Source organism: Furipterus horrens, unplaced genomic scaffold (genome assembly GCF_987537825.1).
Source record: "Furipterus horrens unplaced genomic scaffold, mFurHor1.1.pri manual_scaffold_2, whole genome shotgun sequence".
Classification (NCBI taxonomy): Eukaryota; Metazoa; Chordata; class Mammalia; order Chiroptera; family Furipteridae; genus Furipterus; species Furipterus horrens.
The window spans coordinates 101574950-101589016 of NW_028327172.1; the positions used below are offsets into that span (position 1 = coordinate 101574950).

The 14067-nt window shown below is 44.3% G+C and overlaps 1 protein-coding gene across 1 annotated transcript; it reads right to left on the reverse strand.

The window, feature by feature from the left end:
• Positions 1-8962: 8962 nt before the first annotated feature.
• Positions 8963-13820, reverse strand: NKX6-1 (NK6 homeobox 1). The gene is made up of 3 exons (XM_090267917.1): positions 13154-13820; positions 11380-11552; positions 8963-9217 (listed from the first exon to the last, which is right to left on the reverse strand). Exons 1-3 carry the CDS (start codon positions 13818-13820, stop codon positions 8963-8965), a joined length of 1095 nt encoding a protein of 364 aa, XP_090124043.1.
• Positions 13821-14067: the final 247 nt, after the last annotated feature.

Here is a 14067-nt window from a genome sequence, read left to right on the forward strand (position 1 = left end):
TGTGTGTCCACAGGTACATGCACTTTAAGAAATATTCCTTAAATACTCTCTGTGTGCCAGACACTGTGCAATATCCTGGGGATATAACAGTAAACAAGGAGCATATGGTTCTGTGCCCTTGCAGTTTGACTATTCTGGGTTTCAGATGCAGCTCTGTACAAACTATCACACTCTGGCCCTTCAACTCTCTCTGAGGCACTGTACTGAAGGAAGAGTGGAAAGAGAAGGGAGTGGGGAGAGAGGAAAGCAGGCAGGCAAGCAGGTTGTCCACCTGGAAACCATCATTATCTTTCCAAGTAGAGCATGGATCCCTGGCTGACAGAGTCACCTTAAATGTGCTGAAAGTAAGGTCCCTTGAAGTCATCAATCTCTGCCTTCCTGTCTATCTCACGGAGATTAATGACAATGTGTTGATTTCATATTTTCCTTTGAAGTCTCTTTTCTCCTCTTAATCACCTTTATCAGAATACCTGGGCAGGCAGTGGGATTGCTTCTTACACTGGAGGTAATGAAGCCCAAATTTTCAACTGTATTTGCTGTTTTTACTGATTCTGTGGTGAGCACCAGCTTCTCTTTGCTTCTGCTGTATTGTGAGGAGTGTGCAAAAGTTGAGTAGACAAGCAGGGTAGAGGAGCCTTCTGCTCATCAACTTCAGTTGACAGGTATGTAATGCCCAAGCTCACACTGGAAGGAGCAAAGTCTACAGGAACTTTTTTCTTAATCAAGAACAAGCTCTCCTGACTTTGTTTTGTGTGTGTGTGTGTGTGTGTGTGTGTGTGTGTGTGTGTGTGTTTTAGAAGCTTGCTGTCTCCCTTTCTTCTTTCTTCCAAGTAGCCAATAGCAGCTTCACCACATATCACTAACTCCTTCTCTCTCCTACCTTCTTGCCCCTTGACACTCTTGGAAACAGAGTCATATTCCTAGTTATCAAAAGAAAGGTAAAGGGGACAATTCCAAACCCCCTGTCCTAACTGTAAATTCAGGATTTCTTCACTCCTTTGTACCCTTTTTCTTTCTCTGGGCTTCTCCCACCCCAGCTTTCCCAGCATCCAACTAGCTAGAGTAAAGTTGGAAGTGTGTCTGTGACCATGTTCTATGGGAAGATAAATTATACTGTCCTGGGAAGCCAGATCCAGGTTCTTTCTATACGTATCTGAAATTCCTCATGGGGAAAAAACAGTATGACATACTTAGCCAAACTATACATCCATAGTATAGGATACAATCTTCACCTCATACATTGGTGTACCACTTTATATTTTATAAAGCCCTTTTGTTTTTGAGTTTCACAACAGCTTTGTGAGGCAGTAATTATTATTAAGAAGATTGTGTAGATAAGGAAAAGGAAGATCATCCAAGTTCAGTTACTTGTCCAAGTTACCACCAAGAAATAGAAACCAGCTCTAGAGCTCAAGTGTTCTGGCCCTAATGAAGTTAACCAGTGCTTGTTTCATACCACATGGGGTCATCCTGTTAGCATTTTCAAATGACTAAGTAATCATGAAAGATGCCTTCCTCAAGAGTCTTTGCCCTTAATTCACTGCTCTCTATCCAGACCACAGAAGTAGGTCTGTTAGATGCTGTATTAGTTATCTATGCTATGTAACAAATTACCCCAAAGATAATGGCTTAAAACAAACACTGATTATCTCACACAGTTGCTGTGGGTCAGGAAGCCTGGAGAGCTTAGCTGAATGATTTTGCCTCAGGGCCTCTCATAAGGTTGCAGGCAAGATGTTGGCCAGGGCTGCAGCCATATGAAGGTTCGACTGAGACTGGAGGATCTGCTCGCAGAGTTGACTGACACTCCTTGCAGATTAGGGCTGATTGTTGGCAGAGTCCTCAGTTCCTCACCAAATGGACCTACATCCTTATAAGGCTGCTTGAGTGTCCACAACATGGCAGTTGACTGCCCCCACACTGAGCGATCCAAGAGAGAGGACAAGGAGGCAGCCACAGTGCCTTTTATGACCCAATTACACACTATCACTTCTAATGAATACACTTAATTCATTAGAAACAAGTCACTAAATACAACCACATTCAAGAAGAGGGTTATTAAATACTATCTTTTAAAGGAAGGAATATCAAAGAATTTTTGGAAACATTTGAAAACCACCACAAGTAGTTAAGCATTAAGTTACATATATAAGAAAACATTTCTTTAATTATGCCAACAACCCTATGAAATAGGTACAATTATCATCTTTATTTTACAGATAAGATGAGGCTCAGAGAAGTAGAGTCATTTGTCCAAAATCACATAACCAGTCAGTGATAGATCAGATCAACTGGCTCCACAGTCCTGCTCTCCACCATTGTGTGATCTCCTGATTGTGGCAGAGATGAAAGATTTCTCAAATCTATTCATCCACTTTGGGACCCTTTAGATCTAGAAAAAAATCAGACCAGGTAAACAGCACAGAGAGGGAAGAAGTAAAACTCAGGGAGGAGAAAAGTTTTAAAATTCTCTTCAAGAGCTGAGCCACTGCTTCATGCACAAAGGTCAAAGCTGTCAATGATAACTAGAAGAATTATTACAAACCATGGACTCATGTAGGGACTCAGAAAGGAGTCATGAAAACTTGTTGGATGCTCCAAAGAGGTTTTCAGCAACTCTGCCTGTCTCTGATCTGTGCAAACAGTTTGGTCCCAAACAACTTATTGATGGCTGATAGTTTTTAATAATTTATGAACTTCTCAAAATAAAACTATATCATAGACCTGTGTTTATTTCCTTCTTCAATTTGATATATTTGTCTCCATTGCAATAACTAAATATAGAAGATAACTGTACCTCAATATTTCTTTTGGCTTTGCCAAGGTAGACATAGGCATTAGAGAGACAGTAGGCTCCTCTACAACAATAACATGCACCTACATAAATTATGTGGTAAAAACTCTTTCTTCCCTTAGAATGAGGGAGGGATCCATCTTTGAATGTATTTTCATCCAAACTAGCAGTGATTATGCAAATTATACTAAAATAGAAGCTCTGGATGAGGCCTGTACTTTTAAATTCTGGTTAATTCTAGAAGGTATTAAATCCATGGAAATACAATTTTACTTATATGTCAAATATTTAAAAAAAAAACAAAATAAATAAAACAGAAACAAACTCATAGATATGAAGAACAAATTGATTGTTGCCAGACTGGCAGGGAGGGTGGGAGTTGAAGAGATGGGTGAAAAGGTGAAATGTATTAAGTACAAATTGTCAGTAATAAAAATAGTCATGGAGTCATAAAGTACAGCATAGAGAATATAGTCAATAATATTGTAATAACTATGTTATAATGCCACATGGGTACTAGACTTATCAGGTATATCATTTTGCAAGGTATATAAATATCTAACCACTATGTTGTACTTGAAACTAATATAATATTGAATGTTAACTCTCATTTTAGAATAACTTTTAAAATCAATATCACTACAGAGACAGAGTCATTATTCTCTGCTTTTAAAGACTATAAGTATAATATTCCATGGAAATATCTGATTGAGGCAGAGAACATATTATGTGTATCTAGATATTTCATCTTAGGGTTACTAATCTATTGGATCAATGTGGAAGACGAGAGCGAACTGAAGTTCTCAGTTAAACTTTGCAGTCAATTCATGGAATGCTGAAGGCTGAAATTCAGGAAAATACCCCATCTCTTTGGCCATCTCACATCATCACTCCATTTTCCAGTCAAACTTCATATTAATATATGGGGGGAATATTATTGTTTTCTGCATATCTTTAAAAAGGCTGCAGGGAGAATGTATTTCACTGTGAAGGTTGCAATGTAAATACTACAGAACAAAATACAAACTTTCTTGTCAAAAAAGGAAATGTACTGAGGAACTGGATTTTAAAAAGTCACACAGAGGAGGGGGAAAGTGCTTTTTTGGAGTGTTTGTGTGTATGTTAAGAAGGAGGAAATTTAGTGCAAAGAAAGCTATTAAAATCAGCCTAAAATCGAGTTTATAGATGAAATTCACCACTTACTGCTGTCATTATTACAGGATCTTACAGTCAGTGATTAACTAAGAAGTCACTGTCTCTTTAAGCTCTGTAGTTCTGGGAGCTCCCAAGTGGAATTTCACTTCGTTTGTGTGTGTGTGTGTGTGTGTGTGTGTGTGTGTGTGTGTGCCCTCGTGTCACTCCCAGATGATGATCAACTTAGAGGACAGGACAGTGTGGATCTACTCAGGTTGGTGCTGGTCTAATAATATTCTCATGTACATGGTATCAGATTCCAAAAGGTTTCAAATGCACCTTCAGACTCCGTTGCCTAGTACAGTATTTCCAAGAAATGCACATCGTTCCAGAAAAGAACGAGTAATTTTTAGTTGCTCCTATTTCCACTGTCTCCCAGAAAGGTAAAGAAAACGTGGATTACAAGCTTAGAAAGCCGCTCAATAAACCACAGCTTCTGGGAAAGAAGGCATATAGCTTTAAGTTACAGGATCCTCTGAATGTCAACCAAAGAAAAGGTTAACCACCAATTAGAAGTGAGCTTAGATTGTGGAGTCTGGGAAGACAAGTGAGTAGGAAGTTGCACATTGTGAACGCTGGTGGGCCATCTGAGAGACACACACTTAACACGGTCCATTCCTTTCACTCTATAGTCCTCATTCAACCTCCTTGTTAGGAAAGAAACACACACAGTAAAACAAAAATTTAAAAAATTTAAAAAAGAAGTTTTACTCTTCCTTTCACCATACACACACACACACACACACACACACACAATCTTGTGTTCCCCCTTTTGTTTTCCATGTTGAAATTTTGCTGCCTGTAAGCATTTTAAAAAGTAATGGTTGAGTGGGGGTGTGTGGGTGGAATGGATGAAGGTCGTCAAAACATACAAAACATCTGGGGATGCAATGTAGTATTGTAGTTAACAATACTCTAGCATATATTTGAAAGCTGCTAAGAGAGTAGATCTCTAAAGTTCTCAGCACAAGGACAAAGTTATAACTGTTAACTGAAATTATTGTGGTAATAATTTCGCAATACATATATACAATAAATCAAATAATTATGCTGTACATCTTAAACTTATACAATGTTATGTCAATTATATTTTTAAGTATATTTATGGATTATGTTGTTGCAGTAGTCCCAATTCTTTCCCCTTTGCTCCCTTCTGCCCAGTACCCCCCTTCCCTCCAGCAATCCCACCCGCCTTAGTTCATGTCCATGGATAGTGCATATAAGTTCTTTGGCTTCACCCTTTCCTATGTTATTCTTAACTTTCCCCTGTCTATTTTGTACCAACCAATTATGCTTCTTAATCCCTGCACCATTTCTCCATTTCTCTCTCTTCCCCTTCCCAGCTGATAACCCTCCAAATAATTCCCATACCTATTATTTTTAAAACTGAAAAAAAAAATAAAAACGAAAGCAGTGGTCCATCAGGTCATTTGTTGTTACTTTTCGTTTTAAAATTATGACCCCTTTAGCTGTAAAGACTAGATGGCAGCCTTATTCAGATGTTTACGGCTGGTTAATGCCATACAAATTTTGAGCCAAAATGAAAAATGATTGTTACTCTCCCTTGCTTGAGCTATGTAGAGTGCTTCCTCAGCTTCCCCACCATGTTAATGCTTGTGAAAAACATCCTTATTACATATACACAGAACTTAACCAAATCAACTAGGATAAAGGGACACCTAAGAAAGACATTCCCTACCCACTTCTCCCTCACTCTACCAGTTTTATGAGGCCAGCTGCAACTGGTGGCCAGCTGGAATCCTGGGTGGGGGTAAATTAACTGGAAACCTCAAGTCACTGCTGCAGTCAACTGGAAAAAAAGGAGTGAATGTCAAAGCAGTACGGTCCCAGAGCCCAACTTGGGCTTCTGCCCACACAATTCAGAAAACTTCAGTGCCCAGGCTGGCAATCATGCAGACCCTGTCTGCCCTCTGCATATTGGCCTGCAGGGTGGAGGCCAGGCCGCCAGTGTTTACACTTCTCAGATACTTATCTAAATGCAAAGGTGAACAGCTCAGAGGGAATGTTTCCTAAAAGAATTGAAAGAAGTGTCTTTGCATGTTTCTAACTTGAAATAAATACTCTAACCCTATTTACTTGAGAAAAAGCTTTAATCTAAGTTCCAAGTTTTCTATGAATGACACTACTATATTACTGTTAACAACAATAATGATAGTAATAATCATTGTTATTCCAGAAGTAGCATTCCTAATTACATTGAGAGTTCTTTACAATTACATTGTGAAATAAATAAAAAATTGTTTGGATTTTCAAGGCAGGAGAAAGGTGGGTGAAAGTTAATAAGTAAAGTAAATAAGAGACTTTCATTTTTTGCAAATTAGCAAAATTAAAGTGACGTTTTAAGCTGATAGACTTGCTCTATCCTAGGTTTTTTATAGACAGAGGGCAAGAGAGGAGGAGAGGAAGAGAAGGGAGGAAAGGAGGAAGGATGGAAAGAAGGAAGGAAGGAAGGAAGGAAGGAAGGAAGGAAGGAAAGGGAGGGAGGAAAGGGACAGAGGAAAGGGAGAGAGGAAAGGGAGGGAGGGAGGGGGAAAGGAAGGAAGTTAGTTCTTATTGTTCACAGTTAGAATTTAAATTATATCATTCTAGCACAGCAAAGCCTCTTTTGAAATAGTTGTTTCCCTATATAGGACACAGATCTTAGTCTTGCTAAGAACAGAAGTTTGACATTTATTTGGAACTTCACAGGCAAACCAGAGAACAGAAATAAGGCAGATTTGCATCATTTCCACTAAGTAATGTTATCAGGAATATATTTTACAACGAGTTCCTTCAGGCAATTTCATGCCCAGTTTTCACAATTTCATTTCCAGATTTTACAATTTTTTTTTTTTAACTTTCAGGGAAACAAAACAGATCCACACTCTCTTTACCTAACACTAGCCTGAAGAATCTACTGAATTCTATTGATTTTTTCTGTATTTGAACGCAAGCTCATTAACCTGAAACACTAAGGAGATAACTATATTTCACTGAGCTTACAATTGAGGTTCTGAAATCAAAAACATCTCAAGACAGTGATACTGCCCTATCCCTGGAATTTCTAAGTTTTTTTTCTCTCTATTTTTGCAAATTTATCTGCAGAGACAATGACATTGCTTCCTTAACCCTAGAGCTCTCACATCAGTTAGAAAAAGCTTTCTTTAAATCTGTTCTTCTTTATTGTAATGGCTATCAAAATCTAGAGTTCCTGTCTTTCCAACTTCTGCATTCCTACAAGCTATAGTGGGGGCAAAATGTTAGCATCAAACAGCAGTGCTGCTGGGTCATCAAGCTTCACTGCTTCCTCTAAGCTAAGAGATCTAGCACTTGCCTGAGAAGCTATCTTGGATATATGGAAATGAGGTCTTCCCAAAACTCCGCAGGGACTTCCTTGCAAAAGAAAAGCCATCAGGAAAAAATTAGACAACACAGACATCAGAAGCAGCCTGCGAGACAAGTCTCTCTAAGAAGCCCCATGAGTGGGTCTGCATTTCTTATATCTTCCCAATCCAAGAGAATGAGAGATGTGATGCCACTCCTCCAAGTAGTAGTAGTAGTAGTAGTAAATAATGATGCAACTATTCTACCCAAAAAACCAATATAAGATTTTTGCGGTCTTGAATTTTATTTGAGATCTCTGATGAGATCAGATGATCTGTACCCTTTCATTCAAGGCAACAGACATCTTCGAACTGTTTTTTTTTTTTTTTTTTTATTTGATTTATCCTTTGAAACAGAAAGTGCATTACATTTTTACTGGTCTTGTAAAGGGGGGGGGTCTTTTCTCTTTACAAACTGAATTCCTTATATAAATTAATAAAAGTTAAAGATGCTAATATATCACCATTAGCTTTAAAAAGAAAACAATTTACATTGTAGTATTATCATACAAAACACTTCAAATTCAATTATAGCAACAAAATGGATTTTTGTTTCTGACCCAGAGCAGTTGTAACAATTCCCACCATCTACTTTAACACGCATTTTTATCAGAAAGGAGTTAAATTAAATACAAGCTATGTAGCCTCTCCCTTTCCAATATTTTCTTTAAATCGCTAATAAATAGCAACAAAGGACTGTGCGATTTCAGAGAGGAACCAAGAGGCAGGTCTGGGGCCTTTCCTAGATCCACGTCCTCTAATTCAAGTCCTGGAGGCAGGAGCCTGGAGGCGGGCAAAGGGCCAGGGATGGTCGGGGAAAATCGAAATGGGAGGAGGTGGGAAATACACTACAAACCCAAACCCGGCAGAATAACTGGAGAGAGAGGCTGAGGATATTCTTTTCTTCACTTCTCCAATTAAGTTTAAAATAAAAGCAGAACTTGTGGTTTGAACAGCTTTTAAAGCGGGGAGTGAGAAAGAAGGAGGTGGTCCATCTTTTTATACCAAATTCAAAAAAGGGTTTTACATTTTAAGTATTCACAATAGAGTAATTTCTAGTCAGTGCGACTCACGATTTATTTACAAAGGGCCTTCAACAGGTTACTTTAGTCTTCACAGCAGTTTGTGGGGAGGTGGGGGGGAGAGACGTCCCTCTTCCCATCTGTGGCGGCTGTCCGCGCACTTTGCTCCACGGTCCCTAACACAGTGGGTGTCCATCCTCAGAAAAGTCATCCCTGAGCCACCCCCCCCCCCCGCCCTGCCCCTACGGTGTTTGGGCCCGGAAGCGTGAGTGGGCGGCACCAAGGCCACTTCCTCTGGGGGGTCCGGGGTTAGGGTACCCAGGAGGCCTGCGAGGGTCGTCCAGGTGCGAGTTTCAGTCGCGTTCTTTACGCAGTGCATTTCGTTGTCTTTCCTGCCTTCATACCAACCCCGAGTCTCTCTTCCCCGCTTCCCTCAACTTCCAGGTTAAAAAAATAGATATGTACATCTCAAAATAGCAAAGGGCCCAACAGGCGCAGCGGGAAGGCAGGGCGCGCGACGGCGCGACCCCGCGATCCCGCGGGCGGAGGCGGCGGCCCAGCAGTGGCGCTCATGACGCTCCCTCTGTCTCGGACCCGTGCAGCAGGAGGCCGCCGCCGCCTCCGGACTTGTGCTTCTTCAGGAGCTGCGTGATTTTCTCGTCGTCCGAGTTGGGGTCCAGGGGCTTGTTGTAGTCGTCATCCTCCTCCTCGTTCTCCGAGGCCCCCTTGAGCCGCTCAGTCTCCGAGTCCTGCTTCTTCTTGGCCGTGGCCATCTCCGCCGCGTGCTTCTTCCTCCACTTGGTCCGGCGGTTCTGGAACCAGACCTGTAGGCCGATCCACCGGAGGAGAGGGGAAACAAAGGCGGCAGGAATTTAACGCGAGCAGATTTGGGCAGTGCTACTTCTCCCACATCCCGTCGTCGCTTCTGCGGGCCCCTGACGGTTTGCCACCCTCCCTCGGGGTTTTTCCGGGTCCTAGCCGTCAAAGTCAGTTTCTATCGCCCCAGGTTCCTCTGAGTAACGCGCACCAACAAACGGACTGCCGTTGCCATAGCGATAGCAACACAAGTGTATCGAGGTTGTCTGTGAGCCATTTCTCAGAAAAGAAAAAAACTTGTAAATTTAAAATGAGTGTCCCTGAAAATAAGTGCACTTTCCTACTTTCTAGTTTAAAGTGGAAAACTTTTCCCCTTTTAAAGCTGCCCCATGACTGTGATTTTATTCGTTATTTACTTTCTTAGATTAAGGTATTCCAAACAGCCTAAGTGCACTTGCTTTTTAGTGTGACTTGTGGAAGAAAGCACAGCATTTATTCCCCCAATTACCTTCGTTCTCCTTTGCACTTTTGGATCTATGTGTTTTATTTTTCTCAGGTCTGAATATAAACAAACATGGTAGTTAAAAAACTCTCCCCACTTACACTTGCAATCGTGTAGTTTATTTTTTTAATTTGCTAAAACTGAAACCTCAAACACTAATAATAACCAACATAGATGCATGAAAAAAAATTAATAGTTCAATCAGAATCATCACAGTGGGGTGTGTGTTTGTCTGGTTTAATGTTTTTCATAAAATGAAAGTCGAAGCTAGAGTTCCCACCAGTTATTTTTTTAAAGTGAATTTTTGCTAGTTACATTATTTCGCACTATTAGCATGCCTAGTCTTTCAAATATTACTTTAACACTGTTCTCCCCCAATACATTCATTTTATATAAAAACATTTAAACCTATTCACCATGTTTGACACTTGATACATATATTTAAAGCATCAGCAATAAACAGCCAATTGCACAAACACATTGAGGTATCCTCTCTTGATGCTTCTTAGCCATTTTCTCACCCATTATGTATTTAATTAGAGAATCAGACTGTTATGAAAATGATTTTGATTGTCTTTATACAGCTATAATAATTCACTTCTAGCCACTCGGACATATTTACAGTGACAAATGAATACCTCCAGATTACTGTGGCAGGCTCTGTACCAATCATTGCAAAAATAATTTTAGCTGCGATAGTATTCTAATGGTACACAAAATCACTCCTGAAAAGTATTTTATGATGCTTGTCCAAGGGGAAGTATGCTCTAACCAACAGGCATGGCTAACAGTCCTACTTAAAAAGCAACAATATGACTAATGAAAACAGACTTATACACATACACACACACCCCAAACCGAAATATAATAAATGAAAAAGAGGAACAAAAGAAAATATTGTAAATATAGGAAACTACCAGATTTAATTTACCTAGCTGGATCCCTTTATTTTTCAAGGAGAGATTTCTAAAATTTGAATTCCTGGAAATACGTTGTACACTCAATTGTAAGCTTAGTGACATTTTAATTGTAAGTTATCATAAACAGTAAAATATCTTACATGTATTGATAAACTTATTTAAAACAATTCAATTTCATAATAAAATAATATTATCAATTCATTTAGAAAAGTACTATGCCAAAGTGATTTCCTTCAGCCAAACTAAAAGCAGATTCATCCGTGCTGAGTGGCTACATACTCTGGATTTATTTTTTTAAACCTGCACGTTAATATACAATAGCACTACAATGCTGAACTACATCAGGAAATTATATAATTAGTGGAGTCCCAATTAACAAAAGCTTGAATATCTTTACAAATAGAATAAATAGAAGCTATCTAAATGCTCTGATCTATTGTTGGGGCTGATATTTTAGTAATGCTTTTACCCTCTAATAATAATGACTTCCCCCAGCACATGCTGCTATCTAGATTAACCTAATTCAGAGGCGGGGGCGGGGGGGGGGGGGCTTCATTCCTTTGTTCATCAACAGTTTGCGCGCCCGGGAAATCCCAGAGCCTTTAACCCCCACCTCTTCGCTAACCTCATCTTCTCTCCAGACTCCTCAGACCCGCACCCCAGGAGATTGTTTGTTAGATTGGGGGGGGGGGGGACGACACGACACGTGGAAGGAGAGCCTATGCCTTGAGTTGCAGGGTCCACTCACCTTGACCTGACTCTCCGTCATCCCCAAAGAATAAGCCAAGCGAGCTCTCTCGGGCCCCGCCAAGTATTTCGTTTGTTCGAAAGTCTTCTCCAGAGCGAAGATCTGCTGGCCGGAGAACGTAGGTCTCGTGTGTTTTCTCTTCCCGTCTTTGTCCAGCAAAATGGACCCTTGATCTGCGAGAACAGATAAACAAGGGCAGGGGGAAATAATCGGTTACAAGAGACCGCACGGAAAAGAAACGAACTCGTAGAACAATGTTTTGGTGGGAAAGAAAAGCTTATTCCGCGGCGGGCTCCAAAAGTGTCGTGGTGCCTCCAGTCCCACCGCGTCCCTCTGCCTTTTGATCCCACCTGTTTTTTTGATCCCAACAGTAAATAATTTTCTGCTTAACACCTATGTCAAACAGCTCGGGACCGCGGCGCTAAAGTTTGCCGAAGCCCAATAGTCAGGCCCCAGTGAACTGACCGGTGCAGGGAAAAGGCCGCTTGGCCCCGGACCCCTTGTATGAAGATGACTAGTATTTTTCTCTGAATGCGTCCCTAACCTGTGTCTGCACAACAAAGGGTGCCTTGTGTTTTGCACACAAGAGAGCGAAATCGCCACCAAGTCTAACGCCGCTACGGCCGAGGGGGGAGGAGGCGCCGCCTTAGTTGACGGTCCCTACACGGCCAACAAAATGAATACAATAGCGTCTCTCACATCCTCACCCGCCCGGGCAGCCCTCCTTTCCCAGGTGTCCTAAGGGAGCTTCCACTGGCTCCCGAAACTTTCCTCGGTTACTGCCGCTCAGCCACACGAAGGTGGTCCAGAGACTTAGAGAAAACTTTGGGGACTCGGTCAAAAGCAAAGAACAGAGCGAGAAAAGGACCCAGGACTGGGCCCCTGAATGCCACCTGAGAGGCTGGGAAACTCCCGTGCGCCGTTGCCAGCTACACAGATTAGAGTGATCCCGGGGCAACTGAGTTGGTTTCAAGCAAGGTCCCTGCGAGGTGCTGCATTTCCTCTGACCTTGTCCCGTCACCTCGTTTTTCCTCGGGTTCTTTCTTATGTTAGGATGATGAGGGACACGATACCCCTAACTATGCCCAGGCCCAAGGCGTCCCAGCCCCCTGGAGCCAAGGCAGGTGCGAAAGCGAGGGACAAGCGGTGGGGAGCAGCACGGAGTGGTTGCTTACCCTCCTCTGCAGGCCGTGGGCTTCATTCCCTCAAAGCCCTCACCCAGGCCGAGTGTACTTGGGGGGCCAGGACAAAGAAGTGAGGTGGGGACGGGGACTTGGGCCGAGACGTGTGTTGCAAATACACGCGCTCCGCCCAGGGCTGTGGGGGGCTCGCTGCCGCCGGTCCCCACGGGTTCGCAGAGAGGAAGCCAGTTAGACTGGTGAGTGGAGTGAGACCCTGGACAACGGTCAGGATCCGGGAAAGCAGGGTTGCCAGCGGAGTTCAGGGGCCTCTCCTACCCTCCCCACTTCTTTAACTCAGGCCCAGCCTGCGGGTCAAGCTGGGCTGTTCTCAAAGCAGCCGGAGCCTCCGATGATAACACGCCATGCAGCTCGTTGTGCCCCACGCAGACGCTTGCACACCCACTCCGCGAGGCGTGCCCAAGACTGCGGGAGAGGCGGCCGCTTGGACGCAAGCGCGGGAGCTCAGGAAAGAGAGAACCCCTCGCTGAATGCCCCGGCGCAGCTTAAATTGTGCGGTTCCGGCGCTGCCAAACTACTGGGGGACCCGAGAGCCTGCAGAACGCACACAACTCGACGCGGTCGATCGTACTCACGAGGGGTGCAGGCCAGGCGCGCGTCCCTCCAGGGTGGGCTCTGCATCACTCCCGGCCAGAAGATGGGCGTCCGGCCGGGCAGCTCCGCTAACGGCTTGGGGTACCGACCCACGGCGGCCACGGCTGCGGCACTGGGGCTGAAGTAGAGCCCCGGCGGCGGCGGCGGCGGGCTCAGGCTACTGAAGCGGGGCAGGCCGGCCAGCAGCCCCGCTGGGGAAGAGGCGGCGGCGGCAGCGGCAGCGGCAGCGGCCGCAGCGGCCGAGGCGGAAGAAGCAGAGGTGGACGAGGAAGAGGAGGAGGAGGAACCCGAGGGCGAGGCGGAGGGCAAGGTGGCCCCTGAGCCCATGGGCATGGAGGGCCGGCTCAGGATGTCGTTGATGCCGTGTGGGGTGGCTGCCGAGAGCTGCTGCGGGGGGCTGCCCAGGGAAGAGAGCCCCCCCGCGGCCGGGGGCTTCAGGCCGCCTGAGTTGTGGGCGCCCAACGGCGGGGAGGGCGACGACGAGGAGGACGAGGAGGACGAGGAGGGGGGACCGGCGGATAGCGGGGGGTACGCGGCGGGGTAGAGTGGGGTCTTCATTTCGGCCATGCTGTGGAGGGCGGCCAGGGGCGGGCTGCTGAGCAGGAACGCGCTCTGCCGGGTGCCCTCCATCGCCCCCACCGCTAACATCCCACGACCAGGCCGCAGCCCGCAGCCACAAAGCAACGGCGCCGGCTGGTGCCCCCGGTGGGGCTCAGGGGAGCGAGAGGCGCAGAGCGCGCAAGGATTTGCTCCGCGCACCCGGAGGCGACCTGCCAACTGGGCCGAGAACGCTGCCGCTGAGAGTTGCTCTCGGCGCTGCTCCACAGAAATGTACAAACACCCCACTCGAGAGGCGGTGGCTCTCCGAGACCAGCGGGCGTCCGGTTGGGTTTGG